This window comes from Apteryx mantelli, chromosome 3 (assembly GCF_036417845.1).
Source record: "Apteryx mantelli isolate bAptMan1 chromosome 3, bAptMan1.hap1, whole genome shotgun sequence".
Classification (NCBI taxonomy): Eukaryota; Metazoa; Chordata; class Aves; order Apterygiformes; family Apterygidae; genus Apteryx; species Apteryx mantelli.
In genome coordinates this window covers 131225871-131249530 of record NC_089980.1, presented here as the reverse complement: position 1 = coordinate 131249530, position 23660 = coordinate 131225871, and the positions used below count along the sequence as shown (strand labels likewise).

The following is a 23660-nucleotide window of genomic DNA, read 5'->3' as shown; positions in this document are numbered from 1 at the left end:
CATTAAGCACAAGATCCAGGCATAGCAATGTACCCCTATAATGTTTTCTATAAAAGAAAGTGGAGAGTAAATGCACAAATGCTTGGCCTTAGGTCAAAATTATTCTGCCTCCAAGCATGGATTTTGATGATAAGTAATGTAACAAGATTGGACTGGGATCACCAAGTTGTTTTCATGCAACATTTTTGCTCTTGAGTACTCATGTACTCTACTGCTACAAAGGTCTGGCAACTTGAATGTTTACTTTATTGAATATACAAGTTTCCAAACACATAGTGTTGCCATCTACATACTGTAAACAAACAATTTTATTTTTCACTAGTGCTGGCAGACAGAAAGAGGCCAGGGTGTCATTTTTGCTTCTCGAATACAACGAACAGTAGAAGAGAGAAAATATATCGAAAGAATGCTGCATTCGGGAGATGCTCTATAGCAAGAGCATATATGACTTCCTGACTTGAGGCTGTCAGTCACCCATTAACTAAGAGAAAACTGAATCTGACACAGACATAAGATGGGCTGCACTTCAGGGACTGTCACTTTCAAAATTGTAACTGTAACTTATTTAATTCCTGGAAAGAAAGCAAGCCCAAAGGAACACAGCCCTGAGTGTGGTCACCAACGTATTCACGCTGAAAATAGGTGTTGAAGTCTCAAAGACAAACTTCAACATCTTTTCAAAGACAAAATAGCGTATCAAAGACTTTTTAAAAAGTCTGACGAAGCATGCTGTAAAATATCAAATGACATCCTACAACAAATCCAAACTTTCTTGTAAAAAAATCCCCCCAACCTATTTTCTCTAATGACGTTGTCCCACTTCCCCAAGGACGATGCCGCGGCGCCGGGAGCAGCCGCAGCGCTGCCGAAGGAGGCGAGGGCTCAGTGCGGGCTGTGCTGCTCCCCTCCCAACGCGGGCACTGGAGACCGTGCCGGGAAACCCCAGGCCCCTCGGTCCCCAGGGTAAATATCTCGTGTACAAGACACCTCCTTGCACGTCTTGCTTGGGGTGCAGTGAAGGGATGGGGAAAAAGAGGGTGAGAAACAGCCTCAGCCATTTGACAATGCGAGAAATAAAGAAGTGATAGAAATAAGGCAGGTAGCAAGCCAACCAGTCCACATTCTGTCCTTTTATAGCCAGGTTCATTGCCTTGGTATTTCACGAAATGCTTTTGAAAGCAGTGTTTTTTAAAGTATAGCAAAATAAAAATGCTAATCTCTCCATAGGAGCTACTACCTTATGCCAATTAAAGCGCTTTAGAGAAAAAAAGAGACTTCTAAAAACCAATTTTGTATCTTACAGTGGGTTTCAGGGTGGGAGAGGGACCAAAATCCAATTTCCCCTGAGGGCAGATTAGCCAAACGCGATTTAACAGCAAGGTCTGCATGTAAAAGGATGCGGCTAATATGCCTGTCTAGCTGCCATGTTGTAAGCCAAGCTAACTGCATTATAGGATCTATTAGGGCGTCACACACCGACGTTACGGTTTGATCAATTCCCACTGCTGGCACTGGCTTTTCAGTTTTGAAAGCAGAAAAAAAGAAAAAAAAGAAATCCTTACATGAAATAACATGCCATTGCAATGTTTCACTGCCTGCTTCTGTTGCACTTAAAACAAACCACGGAAAAACGTTTGGAGAATTCTGGATACTAAAATGAACAACAAAATCCACTATTTTTAGACTACAGGAATACTGCAATGTATTTTGCAAGCACACTGACAGTTCACTAGATACCTCATAAAAAAAGCAATGAGACAGTGCCTGCGTTGAAGGGCCTGTAACCAATCCCTAAATAAGAATGCAACAAGTGAGGGTTGCACAAAAACTGGCTTGACTTTATGGAAAGGATAGAAAAATTGGATGTACAAAGCATAGAAAATTGTGTAAGTACAAAGGCCGTAAAAATAAGATAAGCTATGTCTGCCATGTCTCCCTCTAGCGGTTAATTCACTGAGACAATGGCGGTTGGTCCATTTATATAAATTGGGAAAAGAGCCAGGATTTGAAGTTAAAGGTTCAGCTTCTCCACTGGCAGACGATACTACAGAGGAAGTTGTCCATCTGATGTTGTCCGTATGTGGGCTGAAGAGACAGCATGCTGTTGTTGCTAGCGCTAATGAATCAGAAAGATTTGATGGGAAGTGTCACAGAGAGCCTATGAAGTGAGGGTAAAAACCAGACTTTGCACTGAAACAAAAAATAAATCATTTGAAGAGTACGGGAAAAACAAAAAAATATGCATCTAGATAAAACCTTAAGATAAATAAATGCACAAGACTGTGCATTTATTTGGAACTCATAAACAGCACTTCTGCATGCCTGGATTCCCTGTACTAGTGATTTACCACTGCCAAGGTGCACTGGGACTCAGCTGTCTCTGCTACTAAATTGTCACCCAAACAGTTTTGGCCCAAGCCAACCAGCATCCTCCTGATGGGACAGGAACTGTTCCCAATAGACAATTTAGACACATGCATCCTCTCTCGATGGGTAGGAGGGCTTATCAAGAAGGACGCAGGCTGTTGTGTGCCAGTTGGACTCTCTACCTTGGAGCAGTCTCATCCGCACTTAATTTATTAGTGTAGACATGGTCTGAGAGGCTTAATTCACCCAATATATTTCCATAGTACTGAATTCAGCATCAAAAATACCAGATCCTCATAGGGGAATATATAGGATATCTAACGGGCTTGCATTTGCACCAGAACAGAGTCTCTATTAGATCTGTGTTCTGGACATGAGACCCAAGAAAAAACTATTCCTAGCATTTTTTTCCATCTCTCTAAGACCTGATTTGCGAACTGAGAGCAAATGGGTCCTGGAGGCCGAGCTGCACACAATTCAGACAGCAGCCAAAGGGAAACTTTCAAAGAAGAGATTTTAAGTAGCTCTGCTATTAGTTGAAAGTTATGCTTTTCCCCACCTAATTTTAATTTTAAGGAACTGTTCAAAAATTTAGAATTATAGGATCACAGAATAATTTAGGTTGGAAGGGACCTCTGGACTGTTCAAATAACTTCTAACAGAAATATAGAAGCCCAGGCCTTGCATTTTGGAAGAAGAACTTGAAATCAGAAATAACCATAAACCACCTCTTCCCTTTAATTATGAATAAGATGTATGAAGAAACAGAGACCCACAAGGCAATCTGCAAGAAGCACAAGGGTAATAACTCAGCATCCAAAAGTCAGACACCTATCCCAAGCCAGTTGCTAATGTTTGAACTATAATCAACAGAAAAGATGGCCAACCCTCTAGAAACGCCTCTTTCTTCATTGATTATACCCAGCTGGAGACTGGGTGCTGAGCTCTTCAAGGGCTAAGAGTATATGTGGAAAAGCTAGGACCAGCACTCAAACAGATTCAAGAACCTAATCATGATTTTCCTGGCTGCAGCTGAAGTAGTTGAAGTCTCACATAACAGTGTGGCGCCTTGCTCTGCAAAAGCTTTTGATCAGGCATGGCACTTTAGGAAAGATCTAGTCCCACTGATTTTAGTGAAAAGTGCTGTTCCTGGCTGCAAGAGCAGGAATGTACTCATAAATCACTGACTGCTCAGTGCGGGGGGCCTTTTATTTTTTAGCCTGTTGTAACTGTTATCTGTAAAGTACCTGTATGTAAATAAAAATAATGTAACAGCAGTACAATGCAGCAGTTGTACAAAATAAACCAAGGTAATGTGCAGGCAAGGTGTGAGAGTTGGCAGAGGCTGCAATTATGATGGTCCTTCTAGGGATTATTATACTGAAGCATGTCTGAGTGGCTTCATAAACAAGCTCCTAAAATACTAAGGTTCACTGAAGTCCTTATTCCTTTCCTCATGCCTGCTTGATAAGTAAAACTATAATTCAGCTCTTTCTGATGTTGTCCATGGGTTCTCTGAGTTGATTACACTGGAGAAAATGGAAAACGTTACAAATATCAGAGTTAAAAGCCAAATATTTTACAGTCATACAGGCCTGCATCCAAGATATTGAAAGATTTAAAATACATATTTTTAAAAAGCCTTCTATAAAGCAAACTTGGTGTGAGATAACAAAAAGCCATTTTGACTGGCTAGCATGTATTTTACACACTCTGGAAACTAAGCTGAAGAAGCAAGCTTGCAAAAGCAAACAAGCCTGAACTGGGTTTATTTAAGCTTGCAAGCGGACACATGCAGGCACATCCGACTTTGGAGAAACAACAAACCAGAGATTACTACTATTTGCATATGGCAGCGCCTCGAGTTTCAGTCAAGGATCAGATGCTCACTGTGGGAACTGCTGTCAGGACATGCATTAGGAAGGTGGTCCTCTCCTCCCAACATTTGTGATTTATTGGCCCAAACCTGGAGCAGATGCTGAGGTTGTCAACCGAGAGCAAGATGCCTGCTCAGCGCTGCCTGTTCCAGGGTCTGGGTTATGCACAACAGCAAGGTCAAGCCACAGAAAATAAGGTAAAGGTAAAGTGAGACAGCTGCTGCTTATTAACCCGAGGTGTCTTCTGTACATCTGCCAGAGTGTCGTCCTTGAAACGGAAAGGAACAGCCCCCCATTTTGAGAATGGGATGCTATCCTGACTGCACGGCCAAGAGGCGGTTCATGCCACCTGCCCGGACAGCCTGGAGAGAGAAGGAACTGGCATGGCATTGAGATGCTCCTGCGACCCGCAGCTCCCCTGCAGACCTGAACCCTAAGCCACCTTTAGGACCATTCCTGCTATTCCCTCTCCTCACACGCTGTTTTGCACCTTGTCTGTTTTTCTCTTTCCCAGCTTCTTTTTTTTGCCTCCTGTCTAATTAATTCCAAGCTTGACCAGCTTCGGAATTAATTTAACTGCATGATATCATCACCATAACCAGCACAACAGGCTCAGACAGTGTGAGCTGCTGCGGCCCGGCATGAAAGAGAAGGGGTGGGATGAGCTCCGAGCACGCTGGCCAGATGTCCTCCCTGAACAGGGAGGCAAGCCGAGGTCCTGAGGCTGTGGCACACCTACGTGGGATGAGCCTGGCTCCGGTCCGGACATGTGCAGCAGGCGAATGAAGACACAAGCAGTGAAACAGGAGTTTCTTTCTTCCGCCCCGCTCTTTCTCCTTGCTTTCTTTTGTTGTGTTTGTCTAAAGAATAGGAATAATCTTACCATCTGTAGCTGAGCCTCCTCAACTTTGCATTGTTCTCCTTCCCTAAGAGGATGTCTGGCACCACCTGAGAGGTAGTTAAGCAAAGGTTTTTACTTTTTTGTTCCTTTTTAAGAGCCCTCCAGCTAAAGCAAAAGGAACACTCAGATCCTTCAATAAAGGGGCCATGTAAATGCCTGGGTGAAATTAAAGTACTGCAGATTATCAGAATGAAAAATACTATCTTTTAGGCTGTCTTTCCTGTTGCTTTACTTGCTGATCTCAATAGAAGATTAGAGGTCGAATGTCCTTTTCAACTGTATCTGTGCTACGGCTGTATTGCTTCATTTTTAAACACTTCACAGCATTTTCGTTATTAAAATGCTACAAAAAAATCAAGCCAAACAAAGGGTCACACATCTCAGCAACTCCATGTGACCCACAGCGAGAGGCAGGGCTGTCACAGAAGGGACACTCATTAACGCCAATACCAACCAAGTGTCCAGCAATAGCCAGGGCTGAGGTGTGTGACTAGGTGCAGCCAGGGATAAGAGGGAAAACAAAGGGTGTGAAAGCCCTTTTCATTAAGAAGAATTTTCATTACAGCTAAATTCCTATCCCCCGCTTTCCATTTCCAGTTGGACGTGGCATTCTTTATTTCCTAAATTTAGCCATTACTGCCCAACAGCTGCTGCATTTTGCCCCAGCAGTCAGTCAGCTGAGCAAATGCTCAGAAAAGTGTTTAGGGCCCAACAGGTGCTGGATCTCTGACTTTCAGGCTTTCGCTACAGCTCATAAATTTCAGAGAGTGCTAGTAAATATTCTGTGGTCCCGGGTATGCAGTGGTGTGCCAGGCAAGCAATCCTTGGATTCTTCTGAACTAGACGTCTGGCACCCGGTTGCCTGTGATTGCAGAAGCTTGAACACAACGACCCAGGAGACCCTCCTGGTCCTACATTTCTAAAAATCACTGCAATTCAAACAAATAAATAAAAACAGTAACTTGGTAATCTTGCAGCTTCCTTCAAAATAAAAAAAATCTGGTTCTTGCACCCTCCCTCTCCCATTCCTTCTCTGTTTTCTGTATCTCTATTTATATACATAAATATTTTAATATACATAAAGTCTTTTAATGGAGATTTCTGTCCTTTGGCTGATATCCAGCATATGCATGATATTCCTGACATTGTCATCAGCTGCTTCCCCAACTGCTTTAAAGCAGATTTGGGGCTACCATGGCTATGGTCTTCACAGCCATTTCCAAGATCCACCACAGGAAGGCAGTGTCTCTGAGTATTTCTTGGGTTCTCAGATGCTACATCCCTACGTAAGGATGTAAAGAAACCATGTTTGTATATAAGGGTCATTTGTATGAAGGTAAGTGAATCAGCATACATGGGTCAGAAGAAACTGAGGTCAGAGACAGAGAAGGTTTCGCAAGGGATTCCTGGAAGCTAAGCTAAGGAAAAAGAATTTCAAATAAAACTAAATATTTTGTTACTACTAAACAAGTTTATAATAAAGCATAGCCTTAGGAAAGCGTATGTTTGAACAATTTGGAGCAGGCAAGATTCTCAGTGCAAATCAGTGAAGGTTCATTGCTTTCATTACATCGCTGATGGTTTGCACCAACTGAAGAGCTGCCCACTGTGCATAATTCCTCTGGACCAGGGTGAAAAAGCCATTAGGTTACATGCTCTTTTAATTGCTAATGAAACAGCAATCAAGACTACTTTCAACCAAATTTTAAAATGATCTAGTTCCTGTTTAAAATCAGCAAGGAGCTAGAATCTCTTATAACACTCAGGAAAGTTTTTATAGCACCAGTAAATGAGTCGCAAGAGATACTACAATGACAGCCACAGGAAAGATTTAATGTAGGAGGGATGCTAATAAGTCCATATTATTTTCAGGTAAAAGAATACCACCATTTAATAGGAAGGTGATGTTATTGCACAAACTGACGGTAGCTCTCCTTCTGCATTGCTATAGATAGCTGCCGTACTTAAGGTGGACATTAATGCTAATTTACAATGAAATGCTGGCTAAATTACACATCATATCCCCATGAGACTATAATGAACTCCCCATAATTAATGCTATTAATCATGGGCCTAGTTCAGGGGGCACACATCATGCATTTCATGTCAAAGGTTCTTATTAATAAACATTTCTATTTTCCCAGCTGATGGGAGCTAATAACCTGCCAGAATTCTTTCTGTCATTCAGACTTGTCCCAGCTTTATAACCCATAATAGAGCTCAGGTCTCTCTTCTCAGACTTGGGGTGGTCAGCACTTTGCAAGAGTCACTGAGCAACCTGTATGACATATCAAAGCTGTGTTTTCACTGATACAATTCTATAATAAATCTGCATGGGGTCAGTGGGGCCTGAGAAGCGACCCCTACAACCCCACGTGGTGAAACATGAAAAACTGAAGATCTGACTCAGACACTGTAAAAGAAGGAACTTCAAAACTGAGGCTCTACTTTGATTTTAACTCTTGTCGATGCACGGGTATGTGCAGTAAGTCAGCAGCCCAAAACTATCACATGAACATGGCTAGAATCAAGGAGTTCTGGGATCCAGTCTTGCTCCAGCCAACAGATAACTGTTCACCGCTATTATCAAAGTCATTCAACATCAAGGACTGAACAAACTCCAGATCCTTTTCTCCCAGCTGCCAACAGTTTCATTCAGGCAGGAACATCATTTTTAATGTAAATTCTTTTGCACTTTATCTTCACCAGCTTCTTCTTTTTACTTTTTAATGGTGGTGTGATATTAAATAACAAAGTTGTCACTGAAATTCTGTGCTCTGCTATGGAAAATCATAGTAGCATCTGCCAAAGATAGCTCTAAACTGCATATCGTTGATGAGATAATGATTTCATTGGTGTGTACTTTGGGACCCTTAACCAAAACGTCCGTGGCATGGCTGCTTCAGCACTGCTATAGTCTGATGTGTCAATGCCTGCCTGGGGAGCCCGGAGTCTGCCGAATCCAGAATGACTCTGTGCATCAAGACTTTTCCTTACATAAATATTTCAGTTTCAAGTTTGATTTTTTTTTAAATCAAATTAATTATTCCAGTACAACTCCTAGTTTGGACACGATTATACCAGCTTACAGGCGTAACTGTATTATCACACTTTATCTTACTTCTTTACTCCTTCCAGAATAAGTTATTTGGCTATAAACACCTTTATAAGTGTTACTGTATCTGCACTGAGAAGCTGTACTTTTCGCACTACACAAACACAATTAATGCAACAGCTGCTATGTGACAAGTCCTAACAGCCCTTCTAAGAACTAGAAAGCCAGTGACGGTGGGAGCGCATTTTTGAGTGGAGACGATGGGAAAGACTGTCCAAGCTCCTGAGCTGCAGAAAAAAAATCACTAAATTTCAGTTCTGAGGCTAATGTCTGCCCTTTTTGTATGTCTGCTACCCATCTTTATGACGCTCCTTTTTCAGCAGCTGACAAAAGCTGTCTGGCTCTGCTTCCCAATCTTTGGTTTTAAATGAAGAAGGGCCCGCGCCTCCGAAACAGGAGCCCTCTGATCTCATGCCTGTGCTGTCCAAGGAATCTCCCTGCTTCTCAGCAATGGCTGTTAACTGCTGGGACTCCTGCGCTGGTGCTGAAAATGATTTGGCAGGATAAAAAAGCCGGGCTACAGTGCGGTCAGGACCAAGGAAGTATAGTCATTTAGGCTGAGACTTCATCTCAGCCACGCGTTCTCTCATGGAGTTCGATGTGGCAGCAACCCAACACGTGGCGAGCTGAACCGTCTCCGTAAGGACCTTTTGCTGACAACTGCTGTCTCCCTCTTACAGTGCACACTTCATTGCCAGCGCCTGCTTGCCTGGCGTTGCCGACCAACACAGCTTTCTTGGGAGTTTTTTGAGCCTTTGCAGCGTTTCAGAGGTTGTGGGTGGCCAGGGATGGTCCTGGCCTTTCTGAGTCCCAGACAAGACAGGGGCAGCTCCTGCTTTACTCAAAACTTTGAGGAAAGAGCATAATCAAGGCTGACCAAAGGCAAAAAGAGAGCTGGAAGGAGAAGGTAATGATGAAAGGAGAGTTTTTCATATTGCTTACAGGTCTAGAATCTCCCCCATGGTTGCCCAAGCATTTTGGAAAAACTGCTCATTTTCTCTACTCTCTGCCACCCTTCCAAAAAAACGAAGTGGAAAACAATCCCAAATCTGCCAAAATATACACAGAGGATTCTTATCTGTCCCACATCTCCCAAAATGCCTCACTGAACTGAAAACCTGTTTATAAGAAGAAGAAAAAAATCCAAATGTTGGCAAAGGAAAGTGTGAGAAAAGGGAGGGAGGAGAGGGAACTGCGTGAAGACAACTTGTTTTTTAAAAAGTACAACTGTTATTCTCTTTTCTTTCCATACTTATTCTATGCTCTGGGCATGTGGGCTAATTAGCATGATTCATACATGCTTGCCATAGTATTACATAGGATTTATTACACACAACTCTCTGTCGAAAATTCTGTCTGTGAGGGAAGGCGCTGAATAAAAAAATTATGAAAGTCTCAAATTTCAAAGCCTAACTTTTCCTGCTTTATAAGAAGCTAGCATCAGCTGTACAAGTCAATGAAAATTAACCTTCCCCCCTACCCCTTGGATGTCCAGTAAACTCAGATTTGATCCGGATGTTCTGATTTCCACACAGCTAAAATGCAATCAAATGCTTGATTTTGGGGATAGATTTGCTTAAATTGTATTAATTCACAAGGATAAACACAATTAGTAGAGCTCATTAGCTCGCAAAATGTAATTTATTTTCTTGAATATACCCATTTCCTTGGATGAAGAGCTCCATTAGCTTTATTATATTTGCAAAGCTTATATAAAAATCCAAACCATGGCAACAAAGAAAATTGTTACTACACAGTCACAGCAGTCACTTTTCCATGTTAAATAAGTTTGGCATTTATTTATATTTAAATGAGAATATCTACCACTATTGAGATCAGGATATGGGGCAAATACTTATACAAAATATAATTAAAACTAATTCAAGCAACAAATGTGGCCTGAAATTAAAATCCCCCCCAACTTCTTTAGCTGAAAAATGATTCAGTGTTCCCCCTCAAAAACCCTGTTTATAATCGCTTAATTATCATAACCAGCAATAGTAAAGGGACTGTAGCCATTTACAGTCTCAAAAGATGGGTCTGCATTCAGGCACTTTTGGTTGGGTTAGTGCTGTGCTTTAATTTCACTGTAATATAAAGGCTAGAGAGTGGAGAAAATGAATACACGGCAAAGTACCTGTCATTACTTGTATTATATCACTGAGGTATTCTACATTCACAATATGAAAGCGGCCGGTGCAATTTTCATACCGTTATCATTTTTGATATTATACTGTCTAAAAGCAGTGACATACAAAAGAAATACTTTTATCATTTTCAATGTGGGGATGATACTAATTACATCATCTGTCATCATTATACAGCTAAACAAAACTTTTCTTTCATAGGAAACTGCCATTTAGCAAATTAACGGGTAATGACCCATAATATACAGAAGATTGAAATTTGGGAATTACATTCACATTAGCTTGTTTTCTGCTTTCCTCTCAATTTTATTCGCTGGTACATCAAGAAAAGGAAGCGAGTTGGAGAATTTGTCCAACTATCTAATTTGCCAATAGCCCCATCGTCCTTTTGGAAATTGGTGCAGGACCACCTCCATCCATATCAGTGCAGTTTGGTTCTACTTAATGATAGAGACTGTCTGCCAAGCCAGCCATAGCCAGATGTTAGCATCCTCATGTGCCAAAAACCTGCCACTGGGGCCAGATTTTCAAAATTAGACATGAAACAGTGAGCCTACATTTGCTTGGAAATAATGGATGGATGCTTGGAAACCAGGTATTAGGTGTGTGGCCTCCTAAAGCCTGTCCAGGTCACATAACGTTGTGTCCTGCTGCCTGGACATTATTCTGTGCCCAATATAACTGCAATGAGCTGCACTGTGGGAAATGTGCAAGTGCCACTATTTGAATGAAAGATCTGAGGATATTGTAAGAGGCACAAACCATTGTGGGTCAAGGATTAACAGGATGAGCCCTTAGTTTGAAAACCATGTCTTTGGGCAAGAAGAATAAAAAGACTTCATTTTTTTGGAAATGACCATGCTATGTTCTTGAACACGGAAGCAGAAATAAAATGCAGGATAGCAGGTGGATTATAATAAAGATTTCAGATGTGATGCACTGACAACCAGGGCAATATAGCAAATATGTTTAAATCCAGGCAGGTACATTTTAGCCAGATCTTTGTCCACTCTGAATCTTTGTGGCCCATGTCATCTACATGCACACATGATGATATGTGGAAAATAAAGAATAAAAATAATGGCAAAGACCAGTGAATTTACTATTAACTAGCCATGTCAGCAGATATTTCAGTCATCAGTAAGTGTTTCAGTCACCCAGTAAGAGCCATTGAACATTTGGCCTTTAATTCCCATTGTCCACATCAGGGTGCTTAGGACTTTCTCTCCTGCCAGTAAAATGATCTCCTCACTTAGGTGAAATTCTGAAGTAAATTTATCTGTAAAGTAAGGAGGAGTTCTCAGCTCCAATTTATCATTGTTAAAGTGGATTAAAGGATTTTTTATTAGTAACACTTACAGCTCACTTGTTCAGGTACCTGGAGACTTCTACCAGAGGAAAGCTTCCCCAGCAGACAGCCTGGACAAATCAAAAGCTGAAAATGAGTGTGTGATGAGCACATTACACAGGCTGATGAGGACCATGATGAGCTGGGAATTTGTGAGGAAACCTTTAAGAAAAGACCAAGCACTGGTGGAAATAGTTCTTCAATACATGGTGCTCTTTCTGAGTCACTATTGAACCAAACCACAGGTATCCTGTGGGACACTGTACTACTGCAAGTGATGTCTCCTGAATGAAGTACGGAAACCTCTCCCTTAATCTTAACCCTCCTAGGAGGCCTTAACATATTAAATAGTATAAGGTGGCATTGGAAATTATATGAGATAACACAGTAGCAGTTTAACAAACCATGAGTCAAAACAGTCAAGTCAACTGTCGACTGTACTTTGTGATACTGTATTTCTGACAGTGAATCTGTGTTCACCCTCAGGTGTCCATCTGCTGAGACTCTTGACCCTGTTTCTGAAACTTAAGATGGGATTCAGTTTGTGCTTAAGATATCTATAATTAAATGTATTCAAGTGCGTTAGGGGTCTAAGCCCCTATAATGTTAATGGAAATTTAATCAACAGAGCCAAAGGAGCCAGGAGTGATTCAACTGAGCAGTCATGGGAACTTGATTTAGTCACCCACACGCTGGTATTTGATGCCAGCTGAGATGTTTTGGGATATCTAAGACATCTGCATTTAGCCAGCACTTATGGGAGACCTGTGCCCTGCCAGCAGCTAGGGGCCACATAGGACATACTATGACCCTAGGATAAACATGGCCCTAGCTGTCCATGTTCAGGTAACTGAATGCCACCCTTACTTTCTAAATTTAGGCAAACTGGGGAAAAAATCTTACCTAACAGACTTGACCACTGGTTGGGGTTCTTTAAAATAAGATTTCAGCTTTGAATATAAATGGTTCTTTCCCATGTACAACCCACATAATAACATCCAAAAATGTTATCATGTCTCTTCCTTATCACTATGTTCTTTTTAATTATTCTATTGTGCATTTATGATTTTAAGTAAAACTCTTTTTATAGGTTTTTGGGAGGTAAGTTCCTTGAACTATCTTGATTCTGAGTTCATATCTGATAGACATCTGTCAACACAGACGAATGCTATCTCATTTTTCTTCCCTCCAGACTTAAAATATTAATCTTTGTGTCTTGGCCTAGTTCCAGACTACATAATTATAATCTATATCCAGACTGGGTAATTATAATTTATATCCTTAAAATCGCCTCTCTTATTTCATTTGGAAGCAATATGGCTATACCTTTTCTATCACAAACACACAGTGTGGTCCCACTCTACTCCAGGGATGGTTATCTTCTACTGCAGTGTGAAGCAATCTTGAAAACCCAATATTACTCTCAGTGAGAAAGGGACAGAAAACAGCCCATGTTATTAGCTCACTTAATAAGTGCAAAAAGGCTTTGTATTTGTGAAATAGGCTCCCTCTCTTAACAGTCCATTAAAATATAGTTTGATATTTATAATGCACCTTCTAAATAAGTTAACACATTATTTCTAGTCATTTATGTATGCCTATATGGCAGTCTTGAGAGAAAGAAAAACAGTAAAATAATGACTGCTTATACAAAGACCTAAATGGTGCTTTCAGGGAAGGGCTGTGGAACTCATTTAAGTTCTCACAGAAGGAAGCCTTGCTGGTGTAGGGCTTTAACACATAGAATGTTCTTGTAATGTACTCTGTTTCTGCTCATGAATAAATTTGACTGTCCTTGAATAACTTATCTTTGGACAGGATGTAAAATTTGCTAAATTTGCTAAAATCCATGAAACCCTGTTCCTGCTACATTTATACACGAGATATTTCTGTATTTGTTATCACATACATAACACATGGATTCTATACCCACTGATGGGTCAAAATCTGGATCTGTCTGAAATTGAAATCATTTGACTGATTCCTACTAAAGGTAGCTGCTATCCATCCAGCTAAAGTTTTTCTGAAATGCTCCTGCAAAGTGCTTTTGTATTTGGATGCTCCACGTGGCTTCCAAATCAGAGCTCTAACCATTCTACAGAAATATTGAAAAAAACAAAGCTGACTGTTCCTAAAACAGCACAGTTTGCCTATGATAAGAGTATTTCTAGTGGAAAAGCATCTAAACCCCAGCAAATTCAGTCATCTAGAAAATTCACATCTGTAACCAAGTCCACACAGCATGCAGGAAAAGGCAAAGAGCAGAATCACCTATTTCCTAGGTTACAGGCAATAGGAGGCTTCTGGCACTGCTCCTCAGTCTCTTTTCCACAGGATGGTAGTGTTTTGCGCAAAATGCTCCTGGTTTTAAAAAGCATCTACAGCCTGGGAATATAAGGAATGTTTCCCTCTTCGCTCACAAGGAAAAGATCATGAAGAGGAGCTGAGCTTGACATTGCATTTGGATCTTCTATGAATCAGCTGAACTGAACAAGAGTATCAGTTCACTATTCTCCTAAGATCCTTTCTATTTTAGCCAGTTCTGTGGTTTTCATACCATCTTCCTCACCCTCACCCAAATACTTCAATGTGCAGGCTGATGGATAAAATATATTTTGCCTTCATCTAAAAAACTAGAGAAACCACAAATTAAAGCATAATATTTGAATCCTACATTCTTGTGTTTTGGTGTTGCAATGCCAATAAGCAGATCTTTTTAGCTAAACCCACATATCTCACTTTTAGCTCCTTGGAAAGTATTACCATGTCATACTGTGCAAAATTCACTAGGTATTTTGTACATTGGGTAATCAAATTCACACTTAATCATGTGCACACATGCACGTGTTTATGTTACTGTCTATACTCCTGGACAAATCTTGAATCTCCCTGAATCCTGAATCTTGATTTTGTTGGCATTCCAAGGATTATTCCAGTGCAGGAGTAAGGGTCTTAAAGAGTAAATACTCTTCACATGTTGCAATTTTATGACAAAATATTATGTTGCATTTGCTTGCATATCTGAATCATGGAATTTTGTCTACAAGTAATCATTCCTGCAAGCTTATGTACCTCTTTGCTAGTGATGATTACATCTGATGATACTTTCTAGGCTATTTAGTCTGGAAATCAAATGTCATGATTTGTAAACATTCAGATGGAGTTATATACAAACACCTTGTTACCCTTACTTGGTATAACTAGAAACCTGAATATACATGGAGCAGAAAACAGACTGAATACAAGAAGCTTCAAGAACCTACTGTGCGGAGAGAACTTAGTAGTAAATCTTTGGGACTATGTACAGCAATACATAAGTATGTCCATCGCTGGAAGAATTCTCTTGCATGAACCATTCAAATTGCTCTCCAAATTATTTCCTACTTAAAAAAAGTAAAGAAAAAAGGAGGAAAAGAATGCATTATAACAAGTGCTTGTGAACACACAAAACACAAATATTTCATTTCCTCCTACTATTTATCTTGTGAACATACAAGAAGACAGCTAAAACAAGCAGAATTTTTGGACGTTACTCCAAACCTAATTTTACAGCAGTCATTCTAGCTTTTGCTTCAGCCGAAGTCCTTTTGTCTTCTGTATTACAAATTATTTTCAAGATTTCAAGATAAACAGTTATTTTTTTAAAAAATTTTGTCTGTAAAGCACTTTGAAGATGTAAGGTCTAATGTAAGTCCCATGTTATTATTATTATCGACTGTGGCTCAAAGCCCAGCCTTGCCGTGGGATAGCAGAGCTTATCATCTGCAATCTCAAAGTACAGCAGGGTAAGAAAAGTTATTATTTGGAAATGCTTGCATTTCACAAATCTGTTTAGACTTTTTTTAACCTAACATGGGACAGAATCATTCTTGTTCTGAATGTAACAAGACAGAAATGATTCCTCTTCATTCACAGTTCAGCCACTGCTCAGTTTATAACTGCTGGCTACAGAAAACCCACATTTCCATTTGCTTGTAGGGAGACCAAAAAACATTTGCAATTTAATAAATCCACTTATCTAGAGAGCTCTGGAACATATGGAATAACCCATCTTCAGTACATGTAAGTGCAGACACAAATGCACAAGTCCGGCTCCTGAAGGAGCCAGCACTTCCAGTGTGGACCCAGCATGAAGCCCCCAACCTCTGCTGACTCTCTGCAGCAGCCATAACTTGATTCTCCACTTTTTAAGCAATGACAGCAAAAGAAGTGGAAATATCCCACTGCAAGGGGGATGAAGTCTCAGTGGGAAATTCAAGGGAAGGCCAAACTTGTGGAGAAAACAATATTCAGGAAAGGCAGCCCGAGGCATATGAGGACAGCATGAAAGGAAACAGGTATGTGAGCCTGGGAGAACAGACAGGGGATGCATCCAAATATGTGTCAGAAGATGAACAAGACAAAGGACCAAGGGAAGACAAGGTCAGAGAAATCAGAAATCAAACATAAGGGGCCCTGAAAGGAGAACAGAGACTCTGGAAGTGTTTTGGAAGGATATACAATGAACAATGTTCAGAGCAGCCAAATGCAGTTCCAGCTCTCTGCAAGTGATTTTTGGAACAGGCTTTGCATGGATGGATAGGTAGCCCAATATGAAGCTGTCAGGAAAATGAGAGAGAAAGAACTTGCTTTAATTATATCATAGGTTACACTGGTTCAGCAACCATTTGGTTCATATTTATAAAGATTTCCTTCTTATGTATTCTGAGCCAAAGGGGAGCCTAGATTTAGGGCATCATCTTGCCCCTGAAAAATTTTTCTCTCTGTAAGTATAGTGCTGTAGGGAAGGGAGAGAAAACAGTAATTTAGCAGAACTCAGACATGTCTCCTCTGAGACTTATTTTGAATGCATTTAGCAGCCACTATCACGGACAAAACTGAATTTGTTAAGAAACTACATTGTAAGTAAACTATGTCTTAGGGTTTGGGTGGGAAGAAACTGTATGCGATGTTTAAAATATTTTTAATTGTATCATTGTCTAATTACCTAAGGGGATCTGAAAATGATGACATAATATCACTTACTTGCATAAAATCAAAATTCTTTAGCTCTGTACTTTCAGGAACAGATGAACTAAAGTTGCAAATCTGGTGCTTATTTAAAAAACAGCTACCAAAATAAATAGCAGGGAGTAGATGAGTTTTCAGAGTAGGTTCAGAGTGTTTAAATGCATTTTAGTAACCCCATAATTTTTCTACAATATCCCACATAAAATATTGTTAGTGATGAAAGGCTCCTGTTCCAGTTGAAGCTAAGAAATCATAAGTCACTCGCGTACTGAGAGCTGTCAATCAAAAGAGAATTCAGTGACCTTCTTTACACTGTACGTTGAGCGAGGTAATGTTCTAGGGCTATTACAAGTTCTCTTTGACTCTTCAAAGCACTAAATCTCTTTTTGTCGTGACCTGACCAACAGTAGCATTAAAAGACAGGGTGGGAATTCCTGAAAACACTCCAGCTGGAACACAAAAAGACGAAATGTATTTCAATCTCACTCAACTGATGTCTTAGATAACCTCATCAACTTTGCAATTCCCTTGAGTTTATTCTGGTAACAGAAAACTGTAATTAATTTTGAAAAAGATTTGATTTTAGAAGACCTGTTCAGGCGGTTCATTTTAAGTTCAATATTGTGGGTGAGCATGCTAGAACTCTGAAGCGTTGTTACCACACCTGAGCCTACAAACGATCACTGGTGATTGGTATCTCAGTACCACTCAGCTGTCCTAGAAGATCAAGACCATCTTAAGGAAACACAGTAAGAAACATGTACTATGTTGACAGGTTTACATGCTAACCTAACTCTTCTACAAGAAATAGGAGCTAGAATGCATTATTATTTCTACTGTAGACTTCTAATCCCACAATCATATGCAAGTTCTATATACATATATATATATTTATAAATATATACACATATAAATATACACAAACGTGGATATAAAAATAAGAGAGAGATTCCCAGGGTTACCCAGGCACTTTGGTGCAAGGTAAAGAGCTGAACATGGGCCTCCTAGAGTCTTTATCACACAACATCCTTTCATTAATGTTATTAGAATTCCAAATGCTAGTTTGCACTTTGAATTTATCCCCTTCTCCCCCCAAATTAATGTCTAAAACTAGGCACATGCACAGAATTCAGGTCAAGGTGAAGTCCCTTTGAAAATTCAGCCTTAAATAAGTAAGCATCACTTTTGCGAAGAAAAAGTTGATGGTTATTGACAAAATGTTGTAGTCTACCTTGTTACAATTCATGATTAAGGAAAGTAAATATTGTCTGAGGTCTAATGAGAATTCCAATGCAATAAAGTCAAGTGTGAAAGGTACAATCAATAAGTGATGATGCAACAGTATTCGTTTGTAGTTTTCTTATTGTTTAGTTCATGGTATTTGGTGATGCTTGAAAATGAAGTGTTAAGAAATTAGTGTTACAAGGATTAACATTCAGATTTTATTTCTGATACTGTTACGATGCCACAGTCATTACATTCTGAACACTAATTAGCATCTGATTTCTTTTCCCACTAGTTAAAGATTGCAAACCGAAAAATTATAGAACAAAAATACTATGGAAACAAACATCAGTGTTATCCATCAACACTCACAAATTAAAACCCTTAACTTCCATAGCTAATTTTATGTTGCAGGAGAAAGTACTACAATGAAGAACTGTATTTTCCTCATTCTTTATGTTAGCATCCGTGCTTGAAGGTATACTGAATTTATGAAGAAAGCATCTTTTTAAATGTGTAACAGATCTCAAAGTTCAAGATGGAATTTTTATATCCTATGTATGGCAGGGCTATCCAACAAAGGTTCAATTTTGGATTTACTACAAGCCTTGGATATAGAGAAGCACACTGCCCTATGAAAAAACCAAGGACTAAATCTCAGTTATTCAGTTATTTCTGCAAGGGAACCAATCTCTTCTAGTCCTTCATCACACAGATTAGTTTTTCTCCATGTTGGCTCAACTGAATTGGCGGCCACACAGAGGTTGCTTTCTGTCCCTGTGCCATGACATGGGATAACGGTACCTTGTGTGAGAAAAGGATGGGACAATTTACGTCCCCCCTCTGCAGGCATGTTGTGCAAGCGACAATTTGTGCAGGCACACTGTGCAGTCTGAAGATACTGAAACGATGTTTGAGCATTCTTAGCAGCTCTCTATACTTTCTACAGAAACTACATACATATTGGCTACGTGAGCTTCAGCAGATCTTCAGTGCATTGCTCTGAATACGCAGCTTTGTTGATTCTCGTGGCACTTACCTTTACGTTGCAGAGCAAGACTTAGGACACAGATAGAAAACAATGGGTGATTCTGTTCTAAAATATTAGTATGATATTTTTGTGTTAAGGTGACATGGCTTTTGATGACAACTAGGAATATTTGCCATAAAACCTATCCAAAGGGCAACTACAGTTCAAACCAGAAGTATCTCAACACTACTGTTGATTGTGTATGGTAAGAGATCCCATCCATCCCATAATGCAGCTCTACAGATCTTCACACATTGCTAAAAGCAACAATTACTTTGAAATGTTATTTATGTCTCCCATACTGTGACTGCTTTATAAATTCACTAAGTAAATGGATTGTGAAGCTAAACTTAACCCTCCTATTTAATATACTATAGAAACAATAAAAAGTCCCTTCACAGAATATTACCCATCCAGACAAAGAAGATCTCTAATTCATGCAAAAAAGTATTTTCTTGCAAGTAGTTTCAATGGAATTAGGTGGGAATATTTATTGAGAACACTGAGGGACTGGGCTGTAACACTCTAAAGAGAAAGGCATATCTGTTTTATATAAAGGTTCCTGTTATCAAAATTTAGTATTTGCAGAGCCACACAAATGACTTGACTCCTTCAGGCACGTAAGTGAGATCTCTTGACCTATTGCAAGTGAAACTGCATACCAGCAGTGTCTTTAACTTTTGGCAACTTATTTGTTTACTTTTATTTGGAAGCAGCCAGAAAAGAAACCTAGTGCTGAATGAATACGTTATAGTATCGCCCCAGCATATACACAGCCAAATGAAACATAATTATGGGAAATAAAACATGACATTTCAAATCAGCTCACTAATAAAGTCTAAAAATATATGAAACCCTATCATATTAACCAGCAAGAACTGCTCTTTCACTTAGGGGATAGCTGGGTAATTATTCAAATCTGTACAAGACTGGATTGTCAAGTGAAATAATAATACAGAGTATCTCAGGATAATGAGATAGATCTTAAGGCCATTAGCAGTGGCTCTTATTATAATACTGGCCAAGGTTCCCTGAGAGAGAGAGAGAATATTTAAATAAAACTAGTAGAGAACTAGTTTCAACTTGTATATTTGAAGAGCTCAGTATTGTCTCATAGTTTCCATTCCTTCCTGGAGAGAAAGCTGTCTATCATGTAAGACTGTGAAATCAGTTGGGCTTTACAGACTGAAATCCCTAAGGGCAGAAATTAAAACAAAAAATAATTTGAAAATTGAGCCACACTGAAATCCATACGGTTCATATTAAGAATCTTATCCTAGCAAGGTTTTAAGGTCTGGTTTCAAAACCCGGTTGTTTTCTCTTTCCTGATTCTTCCTCTCTCCTTCAGAAACCAAACCAAACACAAGCAAACCCAACCGTTAATAATGCATATCTTGTCTGACGTTAGCTTTGACAAGAAGAATTATAGCTTTGGAAGTAAGGGCTTTTAAGAGTAGAAATGGAGGAAGAGATGACTTTTTCCCTGTAAAACAAGTCCTGCTGATGAGACACTTGTATACACATGCTTCATTATCTTATGTGTGTTTGTTTTTTAACCCTTACAGCAACAGGGAAAAATCAATATCTGATGATCATAAACAGAGAAGCTAGCTAATCCCTGGCAAAACAGCTGTCGAGCTGTAATATATACGGTTTGGTATGGTTAATGTGTCAGCAGTTGTCTTGGCTTAGAAATACTGCTCGTTTCAGTATTCTGCTGATGAGCCTGTCCTAGGTACAAAGGTCTCCACGTACCAAACCGGAGCCAGCTCTGATGTGCCTGGCATATTCAAGGAACTCTCTTCCTCACCTTAACGAATAACTTGCTGCCGACCGCTGCCTCTTAAGCTGTCAAGCAGACCTGAATCTCCCGAACGCTCAGCAGAGCTCGGACAATTAGACTACGGTTCACAGCGGTTTGAGCAAGAACGCTGATTAAGACTTTGCAAATCAAATATTCAAAGGCTGATTTTACGCTCTTTTTGCTTAGGCTCCGATTTGAGGTTTACTTCACCTGGTAGCCAGAGATACGCTGAAGGTTAATTGATGGAGGAAGAGTAAATAACAGCTGATGCTACCAGCCCCAAGTATGCGAGGCATTGAAGAGTATCCCTAACCTCCAGCGTGCCGTCGCTGACACGCTCATTTGTCTCACTAGGTTAGCGTCAGTAGGGCTCAGATATGTGATCAAATTACCACAGCGCAAGTGGTTTAAGCTTATGTGTTTTTCCTTGTATTGTATATTTGCACATGGCTCCGATGGCACCAAGTAAGCCTTTAAATTGTGTTAACTTGATCATACGTCTGAGTATCCAGCGCAGTAAATTGGGATAGGTGGCTACAAAGAGTGGAGATGATGGCTTTAGAAGAGGAATAGCTTCCACGGAGAACAGAGACATCCAGCAGAACTGCTGCAACTCGGTCTACCAGGTTTAAAGCATAAATCTCTCCCCATCCTCTTTCTAAAAAATCAAGGGTTTGTAACTCGTAAAACTAGCCTGGCAAAGTGCTTTTGTGGGGATAGATTTTTTTTTAAAGGGAAAGAATTAACAAAAATCTTATAGAGCAGCTGTCTGTGAATTTTCAGCTACCTGCCTGGGTTCGTATCACTTAAAGTCCATCTAGATTTTAAAGAAAAGACAAATTCAGAGGGTCACCATCCTGCAAGGGTTCGAATCGTATATGGGGTTTGGGCTTAAAAATGTAACAGCAGTCCAAATACCCAGCTTCAGAAAAGTACTGCTGAGCTTGGGCTTAACTCCTTTACAAGAGAGGTTTGGTGAGGGCTTGCACATACCAAGGTACAATTTATGTAATAAGCAGGAAGACTTATTGGACTAATCATTTTTAATAGAGATTCCTCGTCTTTATACAGAGCTACACAATAGAACTTAATAGCTTGTGGCAAGTAAATAATTTACACATGGACTGTGTCTGAATACAAATGTATACATAAAATATCACAGACTTAATGAAGCCTTCGGGGTGTTTTTTTTTTAAATCAATGTAATTGATTTTGCTGATAGGTCTGCATTTATATTTTTGCAAGCTGCATTTTACTTTGCCCTCACCTGTGGCACACTGGTGATTTTTAAGGGAGGTACAGGAAAACGCTACAAGCGAAATCGGAAGCTAAGCAAACAGAGCGTAGGTATTTTTAAAGCGTCTCGGGTAGGACGCTCAAAAATAACACTCCAGCGTGACCGAGCGACGTGGCTCCTTTAGAAGCCGCTCAGGAGAAAAGGTCGGCCCTTAAGGAATGGCGAAGGCTATTCGCAGCGTTTCGTAGCGCCACAGCCCAGCGATGGCGGTGGCAGCGTCCAGCGTTTCGCCGAGCCTCTCGGCCTGCTCGGCTTCAGCTGCTTGAATTTGGGTTTGGCTCCGAGCAGAGGGCAGGGGGTGAGAAGAAGCGTAGTGCCGTGCCTAAGGCACAAGTGAGGACGAAGAGGAAGCGGGTCGATGTAGACAGGAACGTGGATTTCGGAGGAAGCCGCGCGGAGAGGCCCGGGGCGAGAGCTGTCTGCCGCGCGCTAAGACGGGGAGCGCTGGCTCGCCCGACGGGCCCTGCAGGCGGTCGCCGGCTACGAAGGACGTCGGCGGTCTGCCTCCCCCTCCGCACGAGCGCTCCTCGTCACCGTCAAGGCGCAGCTCGGGAGAGCGGCGCTGCCGCGGCCGGGCGGCGAGGCGGCGCGCGCGCGGCCCCCACTTACCTTTGGGGTGCCAGGGGTCGGTGAACTCGTACTTCCCCACGCCGATGGTCCGCAGCATCTGCAGGCCGTTGGCGGCCTCCTGGCCGGCGGCGGCGGCGGCGGCGGCGGCAGTGGGGGCGGGCGGCAGTGGCGGGGCGGCCTGGCCGTTGGTGGCGGGCCCGGCGCTGGGCAGCGCGGCCGAGGGCAGGGCCGGCGGCGGCGGCGGCAGCAGCGGGCAGGCCATGTGGCCGTTGCCCACGGCCCCGTGGGCCGGGTGGGCGCCGGGGCCGACGCCGGTCAGGGAGGACATGCTGAGCGGCTGGCTGCTGGTGTACAAGGGCTGGCTCTGGAGGTTGACCACCATGTTGCTGAGGGGCTGGGAGGGCTGCTGCGGGAGCTGGTAGTGCGCCGGCAGGAGCGGGAGCTGGGGCCCCACGTGCGGGGGCAGCGAGGGCGTCACGCCGATGATGGGCGCCTGCGCGCTGGCGGCCGGGCTGAAGCTGGGCGGCTGGGTCATGCCGTACGAGTGGGGGATCAGCGCCGGCTGGCTCCCCGCCGCCACCGTCGTCACCCACGGCGCCGCACCTGGGGCACGGAGGGAGGCTCCCAGTGAGCAGAGGCGACAACGCGAAGCCCCCAAAGCCCCCACGCTTCCCCCCAATAGCCTCGGCGGCTTCCGCTTCCCCCCGTCCCTGCGGCGCTCCAGGCCCTGGAGCTCCTCCAACCCGCCAAGTGCATAAAATTGCCACCGCGACGCCAGTGCCATTGTTAAAATCCTCATCAGGTGACATGCGGCATGTTTACAATTTTATTTTATTTTATTTTTTTGTGCTTTATGCAGCTTAAGCGCGCATGTGCTTCCAGGAGAATTAACCTCTCTCCCCGCCGCGCTTCCGCGGCTCCCTGGCAAACGCTCTGTGCGTATAATCACGGCGCTCCCGCCACTACGGCA

General features: G+C 41.6%; 1 protein-coding gene across 4 annotated transcripts in view; it reads right to left on the bottom strand.

Moving 5' to 3' along the window:
- KLHL29 (kelch like family member 29) overlaps positions 1-23660 on the bottom strand; it is a 383688-nt gene that overhangs the window by 107747 nt on the left and 252281 nt on the right. For all 4 annotated transcript variants that reach the window (XM_067294846.1, XM_067294843.1, XM_067294845.1 and 1 more), the window contains one exon: positions 22730-23293. In XM_067294846.1, coding sequence (XP_067150947.1) covers positions 22730-23293 — 564 coding nt within the window. The remainder of the gene's footprint in view (positions 1-22729; positions 23294-23660) is intronic.